Raw genomic sequence first — 17934 nt, 5'->3', positions numbered from 1 at the left:
CGAATTCGCGTATCGATACCATTATGCTTTTTGTAGTCCAAATGTACATCGCCCTCCCCCTCCCCTCCCCAGACACATTTGGTTTAGCTTGCGTCATGGTCCAGATACGCTAAATTATTATATATTACGATTTTGATGATATTAATGAGAAAACAAACACAATATCAAATTATATATGTTATTTGATATATCATGTATCGTGACACAAGCACTCGAAAAATACTATATATACTATATATATTGCAAAATTATTATTAAGCAATTATAATACGTATAATTGTTCGGGTATGTAAAATTGTTTTAAATACCATTATTTTTATTGTTTATATGAAATTATTTTTGTAGCATAAAATTATCCAAAAAAAGGCTAGACCTGTTCGCAGGTCGTGTCACACGAAAAGTGCGAGCCACGAAAGATAAAGAGCGCATTGATAGGTGCAACATCCAATATGGTTGCTCGATTGCAGTTTCTTATCGGCCAGGCGGTACCGTTCGCCGCGAAACGTCACAGCGCGCGATAATCGAAAGTCGTTCGTCTACCGGAGGCTGTATTAAGGGAGTGAGTACTCGTACGTGTGCCAGCCTTCTCTGCTTATGACAGGAAATCCTTTTGCCGTGCTCGCGCACGCGCGCGCGCGCAATCTCGATCAACGCCGTCGAAAATCTTTGATCCAATTTTAGAGCCATCGCTCTTTTCAGCCGTCGTAATCCCTTTTCTGTTCTGGAACTGATATAGGTGCGCGCTCGTTGCTGCAGCTGCCTCTGCGCGTATAAATTTACCGGACACATTCCCGACGGCCATTGGAGGAATCGCTTCCTGTTTCCCGTGCTCCTCCCCGAACCGAGTGAAACGAAGACATTGATAGCTCGCTAAGAGACAACACTGAACGGAGACCGTCACCTCTCGCCTGTCCGACCCGAGTCATTAATTCTCTATCACTATAAAATTGAAAAAAGGAAAGGACAAAAAATATATATTCGTAATAATCTCTTTTTGAAAACGAGCTTTCGATACAATCATAATTCAATCTCAGGCTAAAATTGCACTCTTTTTGTCACATTAGCGCAAAATTTTTATGTAAATTGAGAGACGCGTAATCGATATCAGGTTAAATGAATTATTAAAAAAATTTGACGTTTTTTTTGAAAGATCGCATTTTGCATTTTACGATTTTGGCTGTACAACATCGATTCTCAAACGCGGCCTTTCAATATTCGTTACGACACGATTCACAGCGCTCCAAGATACTCTCCGATTCTCGCGGCTGGTAATTTCAAAGACGAACTCAGTTTGCATCCAATGGAGAATTATTATGTAATCTTTGCCTTCTGAAGCGGATATCAGTTGTAACTATAGTTACAGTAACGTGCTCTGTCACGTATAATGGAAAGTTCAGGTATTCCCTTGCCTGGCGATGCCTGAAGGCTACGATAATTTTACGGCTCATTTGCATAATGCCGTCGGCCAGTCACGTGAATCACTTTGATAAGCTCAATAGTAATGGTTTACGTTCTCTCTCTCTCTCTACGTTCTCATCTCCACGTTCGATTGTACCGGGGTCTCTGCGGGGAGTTTCGATTTACTGCTCGGCCGTGCCGATTGGCTACACCGCAATTCAATTTTTCGGCATTCACCATGATATAAAATAGAATATAGAAACAAAGGGTGTCCCAGAATTAATAAACCAACGTATCCAACATGCGACAAAGGAAATTAAAAACGCGTCATAGTTATTGGAAAAACGTGATTGTGTCGAGTAACCGAACGGTGCGACATTCACAAAAGACGTCACAGAGCTGTCTAAAGGATATTTCAATCTTTCAGACGTCTCTTAAATGTCTCGCGGAGACAACTTTTGAACTTTTACATTATTCCGGTAGCCTCGTTAGCCAAATATTCAATAAATCAATGGAGCGTTAATTATTAAGCGAACCCGCTCTTCCTGCCTGTCTGTGGACCAAAATCGTTTCTCAAGGTACATACATATCTTATCTAGAACGCAATTAGTTTTTTTTTATACATTGAAGAAAACAACGTGTTCGTCGGACGTATAAAAGTTAATCTGTCGTCGAGTTTAATAACGCGTGTAAAATTAATTAATTTAACGCGCGCTTTCTCTCTCCCTCTCCCCCTCTCTCTCTCTCTCTCTCTCTCTCTCTCTCTCTCTCTCTCTCTCTCTCTCGTTTAAGGGTAATGTAAGACACGAATCCATGATAGACCGCCGTTTCTCTACACAGATAACCTGTTATACAGGTACATAATAACATCGACTCTCTTCTCTCTGCTGGAGAACTTCAATGGAACACACCCCGGCGTTCTTGCGGTGTCTCCGCCGCCCGCCCGCGACGAACTCGAGTTTGGCAAATTGGCTTCTCGACTTACAATCAACCGCATTCCACAAACGTGTTACACGTCCGCTCGATATATCTATAATTTCTCCGGCACAATGCTCATCGAGAGAGAGACATCGGACTATCGATGGTCGGATAGCATTTACATATTATGTATAGTACGTATACGTACGTATGTATACATACAACTGTATCAATTATGGATCGATACATTAAGAAAGTTGAGCGACGAGTCGCTGGGAATTCACTCACGAAATCCGCTCTCGTCCTCGTCTTTCAGCCGGCCGCAGTGATCAAAGTAAATTCGACGGAGAATCGCGGGATGAAAATAATCGTCGTGGATTGACACAAATCCCGCATTGATGTAAAAGAGCAATTTATATTTCCATGTCTCTCTCTCTCATTGTGCAATGAATTATCACTCCATTCATTTCAGCGCGATAAATATTACCTCTCTTTTGCTACCTCAGTGAAAATATCTCTTTCGAATAAATTCTAATTTCATTCGATATTTTCAGAACACGGTTTATTACAAAAAGCTGTAATTTATACAATGTCTACCGGCGACATATAATAATAATTCTGCGAAATAAAGGTAAAACTTTTCGTTCGAATTGCGGATTTCGATGCAGTCACAATATATATTCCAATGACTGTCCAAACTTGTTTCTTGCAGAATGTTACAATTTTAATTAGCATTTCGTTCAATAGTAACGCGCACGACAAAATCGGGAAATACAGACAAATCGACAAAGTCAGAGTCAGCGAGCTATATCGCAAATAGCCTGTCGCTTAAAAATTCAATTTTCCGTGACGTTTCGTAAGAAAGTTCACGCTTCTCGATGGAATTTCCGAACATCTCATTCCTTGATTCTCGGGCCAGAAGTGGCACATGATGAAAGTCACCCGGAAGAGCGAGAAACGCCGTCGGGAAAGAGAAATTTGTTCTGCTAATTCGGGTGATGTTTATTCTCCCAAAGCTAACAGCCGGCAGTGCCGAGACGCGTTAATTACAGAGCACGTCTAATTTGTAGTTTTTGTAGTCTAACGGTGTCACGAAATTATATCAAAGTTTTTTACTTACATGCAAACATACCATAAAGTTATCTACTTGCGTAAGTTCCTCAAACTCAGTAATTTTATCTCAATATTTAGCTTTATCGTATCAATTCTACATGACTAATGAACTAATTAGTTCCAAGTAAATTAACATAACATATCACATAACCATAAAGAAAAATCTAGTAAAAACGTGCTCTTAATTTTCATATAATTTTTATAATCTTGTATAATTTTTTTATATAATCTTTATATAACATCACTTAATAAATTGTACTTTTAATTTCTAATAAAATTTCTGTTTGAAATGCAATTTCACGATACAGGAAAACACGTAAATAGAATTTCCTTGCATCGGCAGTATGTTTGTATATATGTAACATTATGGGCCCGTATTATTCATCATTCCTGGACGTGGCAAAATTTCAGATAATTTATATACGGTTTACTCGTGAAGCGTGTTTATGACGAACGAGTGAATTTCCGCTACATGTCCGACACGACGTTCGATCGATATTTTCTTTAAGAAATATTCTAAATAGTGAATTCGCTATTTGAAAAAAAAAAAGACCTTTTAACCTTTAATAAGAAAAATGTCGGATCCGTCGAAGCGGATCGCGATCCGTAAAATTGCTCGACGAAGCTCGACGGAGAAACACCGTTTTGTTATAAAAACAATTTAAGGAACAGTTTAAAATTCCTGATTTCAACAATCAAATCGTTCGTTGCTCCTACCGACCGCTCTCGATTTAATGCAATTCAGAATACATATAGCGAATTATGAATAACTCGGTATGTCGATAGAGTTCGCTCTGAAATTATTGGCAGACTGCCTTTCGCCGAACAATCTCGAGCGATCTGGTTTAAAGCGCTTTATTCATGAGTCCATTCATTGCATGGAAATCAACTGGAATGCGATAGCGGGGTCCGCGGCATTTAAGAATATCGGAATACACGAGAAGCGACTCTACATTTCGGTAATCGCAGGCAGGAATTATACTCGGAATTTGTCTTATCACGCGAGATAGCACGGTAACGAAACTTTTTTTTTTTCACCAATTTTTCCCCCGTGTTTTACCAATTTTCCCGCCTTTCTCTTTCACGAGAGAGGACGTGGTAGGTATATCTGATACAGTTGCGGTCTCAACTTTGTTATAAATGTCTGGTTAATTATTTCAGGTCGCGACGAATTAACTCCACGACTAACTATACCACGAGATATCGTAAAACGTCAAAATTAATTATCGATGCCTGCATCGACGCGTTTTAGAGAACAAACTTGTGTTCTTCCTTTAGTGGAAGGAAAAAAAAAAAGTAGCGCGTTAAATCCGTTAATAAGCCAAATTCTATAAAAGCTGGTTGGCTCGAAGCTCATTAAATCGCAATATTCCGTCGAAAATTGGGTCTCCCTTATAGTATTTTATTCGTGATACACATTTCGATGTAATCGCGCCCGTGCATGTGTGTGTGTGTGTGTGTGGGTGTTGAAAAACAATACATCGTGTCGGTGTGGCCCACTTTACTGACACACTCGCGCTTTGTTCGAATGAGCGACAGGGTGTCGTTGCACCGCTTTAAATTTATTTGGGCCATCAGGAAATAGCAAAAAAATATCATTAATCCGCCACGCTAGATTATGCCCACAGAATTCTATTTAGATGCTTGAAACGCATTTATGCATTTGCACCTCGTAATAATCGGCTTTAAATTCTGATTATCGATGTAATCATCTATTTCATTCAATCGCTAAATTACTGAGCGCCAACATAAATTGAGAAATTTATCTAAAAAAGAAGCGTGTAAAAAGGAAGATGGAAAAAGATATTCGTCTAAAATTATAAAATTATATCTTTTCCATTTTTTATCTCATGATTTTATTTTGCAACAATAATTTTCTTCTTTTATATTACACATTTTATATCTTCTTTAATACAAGTTGTAAAGCTTTTACAATTTTTTTCTTGCAATATTATTATTATATCTTTTTTATAGTAAATCTCTCTCAATTTCTCATAAAATAATTTACGTTTCATAAAAATAAATTGTTATGATGATGAAGTAACAGTTGACGCAAGACGTTCCGCGCGATTCAACGTCATCTCGAGGCTCTCGTGGAAAAAAAGCCGGCGCAATAATAATGAATATAAGATAGTACTTACCTATCTGATGCGAGAGGAACGTTATCAGGGGCAGCACGGCGCGCAGCCATCCTCCTCGATGATCCTTCATGCTGGGTACTTCTGCGAACGGTATCGGATGGGTTCTTTTCTTGCCCTCCTTCACGAATGACGACGACGACGACGACGACGACGAAACGGCCCACGACGACGAAATGATCTCGTTGTGCCGCACTCGTCGCTCTTTCCTTATTGACAGTTACTCACTGCGACATCTCTACACTGAGCAACATCCATGAACGACGTACACGTCACCGTCATTCTCTCATAACTAATCGCGCACACCACTCATTTGTCGCCGCATCACATATCAACTCCGATAAAGTCCATCATTTACCGCGCGATGACAGTCGTCGATCTGTTACTCGATTATTGTTTTCCGGTGATAACTATCCGCAATCGCACAAATTTCTTCCGTTCTTTTTTTTTTTTTTTTTTTTTATCGAGATAACTCTTGAATGACGTCACGCGATTCCTTTGTAGCAATCTTTTTTTCTATGATTCTTCTCTTGTGGATATCCAAACGAATCGACAGGCTATCAATACCTGTGCTTTGATAAGAACCGCCACGCTTTGATGGTCGTCGACGAACAATGCCCGTTCTCTTGATCTTCTTTGTGCGAAGTGCGTGTGGAAATTGTTTTTTCTCTCAAGATAAAACTCATGAATAATCTCCTTCTGAATGCCGAACGATTTCCTCCGTTTTCTCTTTATGACCGTTTTCTCCTCCTGTCGCTGCACTCGCACGAGAGACGAGTTGAATTTTCACGCGTCCGTTGATGCTCAGATGCTGAAATCACGAAGTGACGTCATCGTAAGTGCATCGCCAGAATTCTATTTGCCAACACTCGCTTTCTCACGTACAAGTTCGTGACATGCGGTTGACAATTATTGTCAATTTAACGAAGCACATACGACACCGCCCGACACCATTCTGGCTCGTCCAAAATTCGTCGAGCACACAAAACGAGATCGACTTTTGCGGATTTAGCAAGAGCCTTTGATTCCTCTTCGCTCGTCTATTCTCGACTACTCCCGATGAAAGGATTCTTCGCGCCGAAGTTCATACAACTTTGTTGCTTCGGCAAATTAGGGCTATTTTAGAAATTTACTCGCTATGCGCTTCTATTCACGAGTTACGTGCCATTCTTCAAGTCCGTCTAATGGTACCCAAGAGAGGACTTTTCTAAACTCACATTGAAAGTAATTAATTATCGTGAGGCATGCGCGTTTTCGTACCGCGGGTACCACGTTAATTACCGCTCTTTTGATTCACTTCTTAATTGCTCGTATACTACGATTTATGCGCTCTGACACGTATCCTACGAGCCTTTACACGAGCTCTGTTTGATATTGGCGTGTCAATATGGAAAGACCCCTTTTTTTCGTTTCACATGGAACGAGTTTGGAATCACAATGAGATGCTTCGTGGCGCGTTAAACTACTCGATTTCGAAGCACCGACAAATATTTACCAGATCCGACACTATTCCGAATCGTTTTTGCGATGACGTCACGGGAATCGGTCTCGTCCGCAAAAAAAAAAAAAATGCAAGGAAATCCGCACTTTCTCGAGCACTCTCGTAGCACGCACGATCACTTATTTCTCGGACGATACACTTGTTCCTGGCTTCCGATCAACCCCCTTGTTTCTCCAGTTCTTCTGGGAATCAGGTCGCTCTTACGAAAGATGCACGAGTCACAGTCCGCGTAATTGACACGAGGCGTTTCCGAGATCTCTTCCAGGCACTAAGAATGATCTAGCGCTTTTCGCTTCACACCCCGGGACATCGACCCTCCCGATAGAATTGCATTATTTATCAGACGTGCTGTGTGAAGTTTTACGACCCGACATTATCGATTGTCCGAACGACCGGTCCAGGTACACGCTTTAATTCACCGACGAGCACATCGACATCGTTTACGCCGCAACCTCGACGTCGCGACAATCGGCCTCTCAAAAATTCGCAAGACATAGAATAAATCTGTCCCGAGCAGGCGATCCTTTGATCATTCGAGATTAAGGGCAATCGGGCGGATTTGCTTCCCCAACAAAATTCCCCCTTTCCTCCTTTTTGCGAGCGGATCCGCTGTCATGTAGAACCAGCGTTTTCGGATTCTCACAGATTTGTTGTCGCGCGTGATTGAAGCCAGCTTTCGCGCGCGCCGCTGAATCTAATATGCGAAGTTTAAAGCTTTTCGAGGACGTCGCTCACGTCGATGATTTGATCGATCTGGGACGAGGATAGGAGTGCCCCGGATTTTAGACAGCCTTCTAATCCCGGCTCAAGAAACCTCCGTCTTTGGTTGACAGCGTGTCACCACGTTTCCCTTCCATGGATCGCGCTCCATTAACCCGAAGCAAGGATATATATTAATCGTCGATTAATCTTGAATCTTCAGTTTTGCGATATTTCTTTCATCGCCGTCCACGTTTCGTTTTGCGAACATTCCGTAGAAAATAATGATTTTTCTCGTATCTGTAGCGTCCTGCAAACAAATAAAAAAAAAAACGGTTATATTAAATATACAAGTCAATTGAATCAAATGATTATTTAGAACAAGTTGTCCTTATATTTTATATTAATTCAGTCATAATGTTCCACTCAATTAGACAATACTCATAAATTAAATAAATTTTAAATAAAATCCTAAAAATTTTTCAGCAACAAAACCAGAAATTATTTAAATCCAAGCCAAAAGTTACATTTAACACAAATAACATACTAGATATAAGTAAAATAATATATAAATAAAATAAAATAATAATGATAGACCACTTTTCATGTTATTTGGGTAAAAAACTGTTTGCCGAAATTTGCGCCGATAGAAATCCTCGGTAACCGACGAAAGTCCAGCGCGTAGGGTATTTAAACGAATCTCGACAGTTAGAATGTGAGTACAAATCCCGAGATAGTTAAGGCGTCTTAAGCATCTTGTATGTATTCGTCCAATCTGCACGAACGAGATGTAATTGGGTCTACCGCTCCCGCGCTCCCCCCCCCCCCCAACGCCCATTCCTCTCGCAAGCTAAGTTCGCAGCTCCGGAGGGGGGGGAGGGGAGGGGAGATATATACCATCGTCGTCTACCAGGTGCACTCTCAAGTCCCCCGGATTAAAGTGCCGGAGTGCGAGTGCCGCAGAGTCACTCGTATAACTCGGTAGTTTAAGATTGACCGCGGAGTGACTCGATTACGACATACCTCGGAGCTTCGAAATTCGGTGGATTTTAGGATTTACTACACCTTGCCGGTAATCAGCCGCATTTCCGTTCTGGATGGATAATTGGGACAGCTCAGTTAAAACCTCTAACCAAGTGAATCCTTTATTTCAACCCTCCTCCGGACTCTTAAGGTTTTATTACATATAAACCTCATGGCAATTAAGCAATACGTATAAAAGATTAGTAGTATTTTTCAAAAACGTACGTCTCGTTTCAAAATATAAAGTCTAATGAAATGTAAACATGAAATGAAACGCGACGCAAATGTTCCTGCGAAAAGGGTTATGATAATTGGAGGCCATTTGTTATTAAATGTTAACTCGCTGAATGTATTTCTGCGTAACTATATTTCATGACAAATCAAGAATTTATATGAATATATATATATATATATACGCGAATACAAATGTGAATATATAACGCCACGGGATGAACATTGCTGGATTTGTACATCCAATTTCCAGACGACGGCGCTTAATAACCAAGGAACTTCGTACGTATGTGTGTTAATTAAAGTACACACGCGTTACCCGAATTTCCTAAACTTTAACTACTCCTCCGTTGACCAAAAGTTTAAATAGCTCGCTGCACATTCGGCTGGCACCAAAGAGAGGATATAGAAGGCATAACCTACGGCGAAAGGCATGACCGTTTGCGTTAGACTTGTTAGAATACTAACATTTTATATGTATTCGCGAATACGTTAATTAACACATCACATATAATCTAAATGTTGCACGTGTGTGTGTGTGTGTGTGTGTGTGTGTGTGGAAATAATTATACAATAGCTATAGTTAATTAATTGATCAAAATTATTTATTGAGATAGCAAATTGTCGTAGTTCCGCATCGAGATATATTCATCCGTGTGTGTTACGCAAGAGTGATCGAAAGAGGATATCGTTGACGAACGATATTTCGACGTTAAGGACGTTAAAGGGGAGATGAGAAAAAGCCAACTGCTCAGCTTTGGCGCAGCTCGGGAATTTCTGTCGAACTCGAGAGATGAAGCAATATAACGTCTCGTACGAGAGGTTAACGGGAAGCGAGAGCTAGTTCGATTACCCGGGAATTGGTCTTTCATCGTCGCTCTAATTCGACGGTTACGTGGCAGTTTTCCGGAAGACTCGCGCGTTTACAACTTTGCAACCAACGATTGCAATGGTTGCGAAGGACTCTACTGGAATTTGTCGGCTACGGTAAATCACGCAATGCCGTGTGAAAATGATTACAACAATCTGCTGCGTTATGTAACTTATTATAAAGGATAAAACAAAAAATTAATATTAATTTAAAGCACACAAGAGAATAAAAGAAATAAAAAAATCGATCTATAATTTCATTCAATTTTACAAATAAATTTTTCTACTGGAGCTTATTTCATAAATTAGCTTGGTGAAATTATTTTTAAAAGATTATTTAAAAATTAGCAGTAATTTAAAAAAAGGTGATTATACCTCATTTTACATATTAGCAACATAATTTCGAAACTTTCAAGTTAAATTAATAATAATATTATAATGAAATGTGAAATTTAATTTTATTTTCATCGATGAAAGTATAAACATATTAAAATTTAATAGCAATTGCGTAATCAACAGACTCAACGGACATTTTATTCGTGCGGTAAAACAAATTTTGCGTAAATATTCTGGCAATCATTGTAATTATTATCATAATTATTCGCAATGAAACTTTCGCTTTGCTGCTTTATACTCGATTATAACAGAAAAGATTCATAAATAACTTAGTCACCTGCAAATCTGTCTGTCCGGTTGTCATGAATATTTAAACGATTGTTGCGGTCACGTCGCGCAATGCGAAATCTTTCTCGTTTGTCGCACAGTGCTATTGCACTTGCGTTGGTTGACCCCCTTTTTTATCCGCAACGCCCGCAATTGCCCGAAATTGGAGACGGCCCAAACGTCCCGAGTGTGATGAGTGTAACTTCGTTCTCACTTTTCCATAAAAATTGTTTGGATTGGCTTATTTGATGGTATCCATCAATTAATAAATTTGCTTGCGGCTCCATTAAAAGTTTCACCCGACAATTCGAAGGTAAATGAGAAAGACAAATAACGTCAATATTTGAGAAAAGGTAGTGATTTGAATAAATTCTTCACACGTATAAAATTATCTTGAGAATAAGATATGCGATATCGTTGCACGCAATCCGCCCCTCGTTACTTTCGCGAATTACATCTGCGAAGTGCGAGCTTGCATGTAATCGACGAATGAAGCAATCCGCTCGTGCTGTGTAATCATAAAGTTCGTAACTACCTTTTCGCACGGTCAACTGAAAACTACCCGCTCATGCAGTTGCCAAAAACCATGCCACTATATCGTTAGCATCAGCTCAAACAGAATCTCGTGAAATAAAATCTGTCTTGCTTTGTTATCTTTATGTTACTATCACGCTTTTCCGATTCTTTGAATTGGATAGTCTTAAATCTGTAACACAATCCTGATTTTTATAATAATAATAAAAAAAGAAAAAGATGCTTAGAAGATATAACTCAATTATTCCTACATTTATTGTTGTGGTCTATTAAAAATGCACATTCGAAAATTGTGAAAATTGTGAAAAAAAGACTCGAATAAAAGAACATCTCTAATATTGTGATATTCTTTATACAGGTCAAATATTTGTGACAGTCGTATATTAAAATTTATAAAAAATCGTTATATCACCCTTTTTGTTCAAATATGTATAAAATTGTCAGAGAAATGAATGTGATAAATAAATGTAAAGTCTGAGACCGACACGATACAAATGTATGCACGTTTGTTATTTTAATCGCTGGAGATGGTAGTGAGACACGAAATCGCGATTCTGACAACGGTATAATCACGAGTAAAATAAAATAAGAACACTAAGATTCGCGAGCTGCACCGTTGGGCTACCAGCGACGAAGAGTCAGCTCTCTGGTACTCAAACCACGGAAACCGCAATCCTTAATTTCTTCGCGCTTGTGTTTCATTTCGCTTCGCACGTGAAATCATCACCGGAGAAGATCGATTAAAGAATAGGAGAACTAACACAAAGTGCATAACACCCATTTTTTTTTTTTTTTTTTTAACATTGCAGCCTCCAATGAATGAAGCTCCGGCAAATACAAATTTCCTTGGCTCCACCACGTGACATTCGACTTTCATTCAACACAATTTCGTCTTCACGTATCGATTGATAGATTCAATTAAAATGTTCCATGCTCTCTCACTAACGAACTTACGCTCTTGTCAGAACGGGATTCTAGTGAAACGCGGATCGGATATAAGTCAGTGTTACCCACGATATATAGCGTGTTATCACTGCGTGGCGGCTTGTCCGCGACTGAGAGAGCTTTCGGACCAACCCCCTCCGAGTTTCCTGGGTCGGCCGCGGTAGCGCTGCGTAACCGAATCCACCCCCGTTTTCTCTCTCTTTCCCTCTATCGGCCATCTCTTTGCCCTCTCCCTTACCTTGTTCGTTTCTCTTTCTCGCACCCCGTGTTCCACCAGTTTCCGTTGCCCCCACGACAAAAACAATTGCCTCTCTGCCCCTCCCTCCTCCTCTCTCCCCCCGCTGCCTCCTAGTCCGTACTGTCCGATACGTATCTGCATTCCCTATGTATTAGGTAGTAAAGTGGCTCCACTCTCACCCTCCGCCAGAGGAAATCTGGAATTCTTGTCGTATTTAAATTAGCGTCTACTACGGCGACAGTGCTTAAATGCCGGGTAGGGGAGGTATGCCTGTTTCGCGTACGATGACATCCTGGAACACTTTTTCAGAGCGAGGTCGGTAGCTCGGCAAGTTCGATAAAAGGAGTCATAAAGTAAATTGTAATTAAAAGTAAACATCACAAACGCACGAACTTGTGTTATTGACCATTTAAGAGACATTTGAGACGAAATAATCGTTTATAATAATTAAATATATGTTTATATACATACATTTTACTTTTATACGATTAAAACGTTAACATTATTAATATTATTATTATTAGACAATGGAAAAAAATAGATAAAAATAAAATTACATAAATTATTGAAATAAACTCTCCATTACAATGCGGTAATGTGCACTTGTTGCATGAAATAACACATCTAAAAGTATTTGGATAAATTTACAATTTCTTTTAAAGTCATCGAAGCAAAAATATGTTGATGCTGAGCAATAAAAACATGAGAGAGATATAAAGTTGGCAATTACCCTATTTAAAACCAAATCAATGGTTGTATGAATTTCGCAATGCAGCGAATAAATGATCAACATAAATATTACGTTGAATGATGTATTTAGGACGTAAAACGACGTCCTCGGTGGTGATATTTGTTGAGAAATTTAAATAGCGAATCTCATTGGCGAATTTAAAATACGCGATATTGCCGGGGTTGAAAGGTTCAATGCGAGACGCGAGCAATCCCTCTTAGAGCAATTCTTCAGCGGAATATTTTTTTCGAAATTAAATCGGCAACGGAAGATACATAATGCATCAGCGGAGAAATATCTCGCGGCTGACAGCTGTGATTTATTCGTTTGATTTCGTTGAGAACGGTCACTGAGATATCAAGAATAAACGTCATATATACTTCGCCGAAGGGGAGGATGGGATCGTTCGCAGGATGTATCGTGTCGAGATAATTTAATACGAACGTCATTTTTTCTTACGAAAACGATTAAAGAGCGATCGAGTGATCGTGGCTGCTCAAATCGATAATTGAGCGCTTTAAACTTTCACAACTCATTCCAACTCCGACATGTCATTTTAGATGCTTGTCTGAAGATGCTTGCAATTTTCCTGAAGAAAGTATTTCCGCCGAGAAAAATCACACGAGCTTTATGCGTGCTCTAAAGTGTACTCTTTAACGCGAGCGTATCAGGAAGTGAGCGCCCAGGTCTCTTCACAGGTATTGACTTTCTAACAAAAGCGCTCTTCCGATAAAGCGTCAACTACACGCCGCCCCCGGACAACTCACCCTACCTGCCTCTGCCATGTTGTCCCCTTACCCTTCCTTCCGTCAGCCTTGCTAAGCCTGCCATCCTACAGGTATTTCGATACACTCACCAACGGCTTCTAGTGTAAAATAATTAATTTTCAACGGGTAACAAACCATTAAAGTGCTCGGACTCGTCGCATGCGCATGTAATTATCGGCATGCGTTAGAAACGTGATATTCTTTTGAAGTCGGCACTCCCTTGTGCCGAACAAAAAACAAAGATCGAGTGCTAATTGAGGTCGAGAGTCGTCAACTCGACGAGAAAAGGCTCGATTTATCGCCTGTGACCGATTCGATCGATTTGTTATTCGATCGATGTTCTATTCCTTTCTACTCCCCTCAGGATGAAAATCGATTTCGTCTTTTAGTATATCGTCCAACAAAAAGAAAATAATATGTTATAAATATTACATTTGAGAAAATTACTTCGTAAAAGCGCAAAAATATTTACGTTTTTAACAGAAGCAAATTGCCAGATTGGATATTCGATAATCAAATAAACAATATCAAATATACTTTAGATTTTATTCTAAAATTGCGGCTACATCCCGATTATATTTTTATTTGATTGACTTTGCATCATTAATGCTTCGTATTAATAATAAATTTTTTTCTAAAAGATAAACATATTACCAATCGCATTGTAGCTTATCAAATTCTATTTTACGTCTGCTATTATCGGCCAATCGACAATTAATAATCTATCCTTCCTACTGACAATTCAATACGTACGTTTCAAGAACGACTTTCTTCGAGGTACAAATACATGTTTCGATGTTTAAACATCTGCGTTGCATAACATCATCGGTACACGCATTCGAGGATATTTTATGAAACAATTTACGCATACCATATTGTCTGTACTACGTCCGAAAGCACATGTTCTATGCCCGATAAACGAGCTTATTACATTTTGCTGCCTTCACTATAAGCATACAATTGCGGCGTACGATATTTCCATATTACTCCGAACAATGTATTGCTCCGATATAATGCATGCGTATACAACGTATACAACGCATTACTGTGCCTGACAAAATACTTGTTAAAATCATTACTAGCTTCGTCTGAAACAGTAATGTTATATGTATTCATAAATTGTGTACATCAACGTCGATGTTTCGGCTTGTATTGACATTTTACCTATACTTAGCTTAATAATGCATAATTTATATTTATATTATATTTTATAATTCAAACGCGTTCATCTGATTTCGGATTATCTCAATCGTTAATTGGAACATTTAATTAAACTATATCAAATTTTTATTAAAACGTTATTGCGCATACTTGGAGGATATTTTATAAAATCAATCATCTTTTATAAAATTAAATATTAATCTTAGGCGCAATAGACAAGCAAAATGAACGGACTATCAATACCGATTGAATCGATAGCTACCAATTTTTATACATGTATATTGGATATATCCATAAACAATCGTCCACTTTTTTTTATTGTAGTCCATTTGGAATAGATAGATTACATATGTGTATGCACACAAAAGGATATATATCTATGTATACATATATAAATATACATATAGATATATATCGGATGAATTTGCGAAAATCGATCCCAATCTCTTTTCAATAGATACAATAATCAGCAAATGCAATTTAAGTGTTAATTGCGCCGATTTTGTTCGCGGATAATTCGATTCGCGTATCTCTTTCATTATTCTCAACACTGTACCCCCTGTATAATTCATTCTGCAATAGACAATTCCCGATATGAGATTCTCCCGGCTTGATAAAGCAACGATATCGCGCCCGTGTTTTCTACAGTAACAAATTAAATCTCCAGAGCGAGTAAAGATTTCTCTTAACTTCAATTATACAACTTCGAATCACGCCGCTAATGTTTGTTTTTCGAGCTATAATACATTGCGCGCGATAACTTTTAACCAAACTAATTTCATATCAATCTCTCGTGTCAGAAGCTGACTCTTCTTTCGCAACGAGATATTTTGCCAATAACGCCGTTTGCAAACTCACGAGTGTTGCTCGTGAGTAAACCTGGGATTATGTAAAAGATTGTATACTGCAAACAGTATAATTTAATCTTTTTTTCGATTTTTCCTGACCTACTTCGCTTCTCACGCAAGCATCCGTTCAATTATCCTTGTTCCTTTTTCTATTTATTTCTTACCTGTCTTACTGCAAATTGAAGGAGAACGGATAAGTTAATCCTCTTTCTTGCCATTTAAGTTCTACCAACCAAGAAAGATGCTTATTAACCTATCAGTAGCATTGTTATGGAAAATCATAACTGTGTGATACATTGCATGTATGAGATGAAGTATAATATTATACCTCAATTATAATTTGACTAAAAATATAATGACAATTATAAATATAATTCTTAAACATTTCTTTAGAAATAATAAGATAATTATAAGAAATGTACATTATGTAATTACATTCCTTGTAAATCAGGTTTGCGATAAAAAAAATAATATTATCTCTCTTGCTGGATGTCATATTCTACATTGCTATTGCTAAATTATTATTCAAAAATTATGTACATCTTACTAGATTACATAATTTTATTGTTTCTAAAATAAAAGCTATTTTCTAAAATATTATTTATATTTTCTAAAAATTTCACTCGGTTAGTACTTGTTATACATTTTCTTTTATCGTCGTAAAACTAACAAGGACCCTAATAAAAATCAATAAAATGCACGAATACCAGATTTCCAAGATTAAACTCAAAAAAGTTCCATCTTCGGCATTTTCTACTTTACTTCTAATTGTATCCTATTTGCGATTCCCTCAGAGACAAGCGAATCAGTGGCTTCATAATCGGACTTTCCTCAACGTTATCCTCTTGCTTTTTCTCGTTATATTCTCTTGCCTACGCCTCCCTTTTCCCGCGATGCGCCCCAACCCCACGGTACCCTGTCGTTCTGCTTTTGCGGCACCGCATAATACTACGGCGAGAGATTATCTTAATGGCGTCACAACTTTCCGACGAGCATCATGTTATCGGTCCTTTAATACTACGTTAAGTACCGCACTTCTCGCAGAATCGTTGGGGGCGCTAAGGACGACTCGCAAAAAAACTGCCGCCGTTGCTGACGAGAAACCTACGCTAAGATTATTTCACGCTATCTCGTCTCGTCGTTTATGCGGATTTATGCACATTTTGTAATCACCACTTTGTTGTTTAACTCGAAAAATTCACTTTCTTCGAGTGATCATTACATCGCGGATATTGTTTTTACATTAAATCAAGTTATTTATGCCCGCAGATATCTGCGTAAATTAAATGTATTGAAAAATATTGTTACAGCCGCGGCATAAATGAAACAATATACCAAGATAAATAAATTGTTGTTGCAATTATTGGTATTTCGTTAAAATAATCGTTAGTAATGCAATCAATGATATCGCGTTGAAGTATTGTTTCGATCAATGATTTAATAAATAGCTGCAAAATATATCATCACAGTTCAGTTTTGTTATTAAATAAGACTTATTCTTTTTATATAATTTTTATGAATAAAAAATTAATATAATCATATATCTATAATAACGTTAATTATCAAGTGTAGACAGATAATTAATTTAAATATTTCTGAATATATAAAAGCTGTTTTAAATATTTAGAAATCAAAACTCAGACAAAACAATCGAAAAAAATTTAGGAATTTAAAGATTTTAATCGCATAATTTACAGATATCATGGAGCTACAGTTCTGTATAAAATTTACATATAATCAGCAAAATCGCAGTTTATTATATCAAATCCAGACCTCCAGAATTTAATATTCTTATATATAATAATTAGTATAAACCGCCAATCTGCAAAACAGGCTCCAGCCCGAGGAAACGAGAACGAATAAACACAGAAATAATGAAATATATGTATTCCTCCTCATTTCAATGCGTACGAACGGAACTGTTAGCAAGCAAATTATTCGTTCACGTTTGTTCGCACCTGCTTCATTTGGATCTGGTTTCTTTTATGATCTACGAAATCCGCCGATTTTTTTTCTTGTGACAACCGTTGCACATTGGAGCTGGTCGCGACTTAACAACAGTCGCACACTACATACGATGCATTTATTAACGCTCGAGTGGCAACGGGCGTGGTGTCATGCACGGAGTTACGTGTCGGTTGTTATTTTCTCGCAAAG

General features: G+C 38.2%; 1 protein-coding gene across 4 annotated transcripts in view; it reads right to left on the bottom strand.

The window, feature by feature from the left end:
* Positions 1 to 17934, bottom strand: part of LOC105429461 (opioid-binding protein/cell adhesion molecule homolog) — a 193117-nt gene that overhangs the window by 80579 nt on the left and 94604 nt on the right. For 2 of the 4 annotated variants that reach the window (XM_011642459.2, XM_089083108.1), the window contains exon 2: positions 5571 to 8077. In XM_011642459.2, coding sequence (XP_011640761.1) covers positions 5571 to 5640 — 70 coding nt within the window. In that variant the 5' untranslated portion in view covers positions 5641 to 8077. Of the gene's footprint in view, positions 1 to 5570; positions 8078 to 10564; positions 11309 to 12042; positions 12176 to 17934 lie in introns of those variants that run through there. The other 2 variants (XM_011642451.2, XM_011642468.3) reach the window with 2 other exon arrangements.

This window comes from Pogonomyrmex barbatus, unplaced genomic scaffold (genome assembly GCF_055798465.1).
Source record: "Pogonomyrmex barbatus isolate J1 unplaced genomic scaffold, ASM5579846v1 scaffold7, whole genome shotgun sequence".
In the NCBI taxonomy this organism is placed as follows: Eukaryota; Metazoa; Arthropoda; class Insecta; order Hymenoptera; family Formicidae; genus Pogonomyrmex; species Pogonomyrmex barbatus.
The sequence above is the reverse complement of the archived record's forward strand: the minus strand, read 5'-3'. Positions and strand labels throughout refer to the sequence as shown.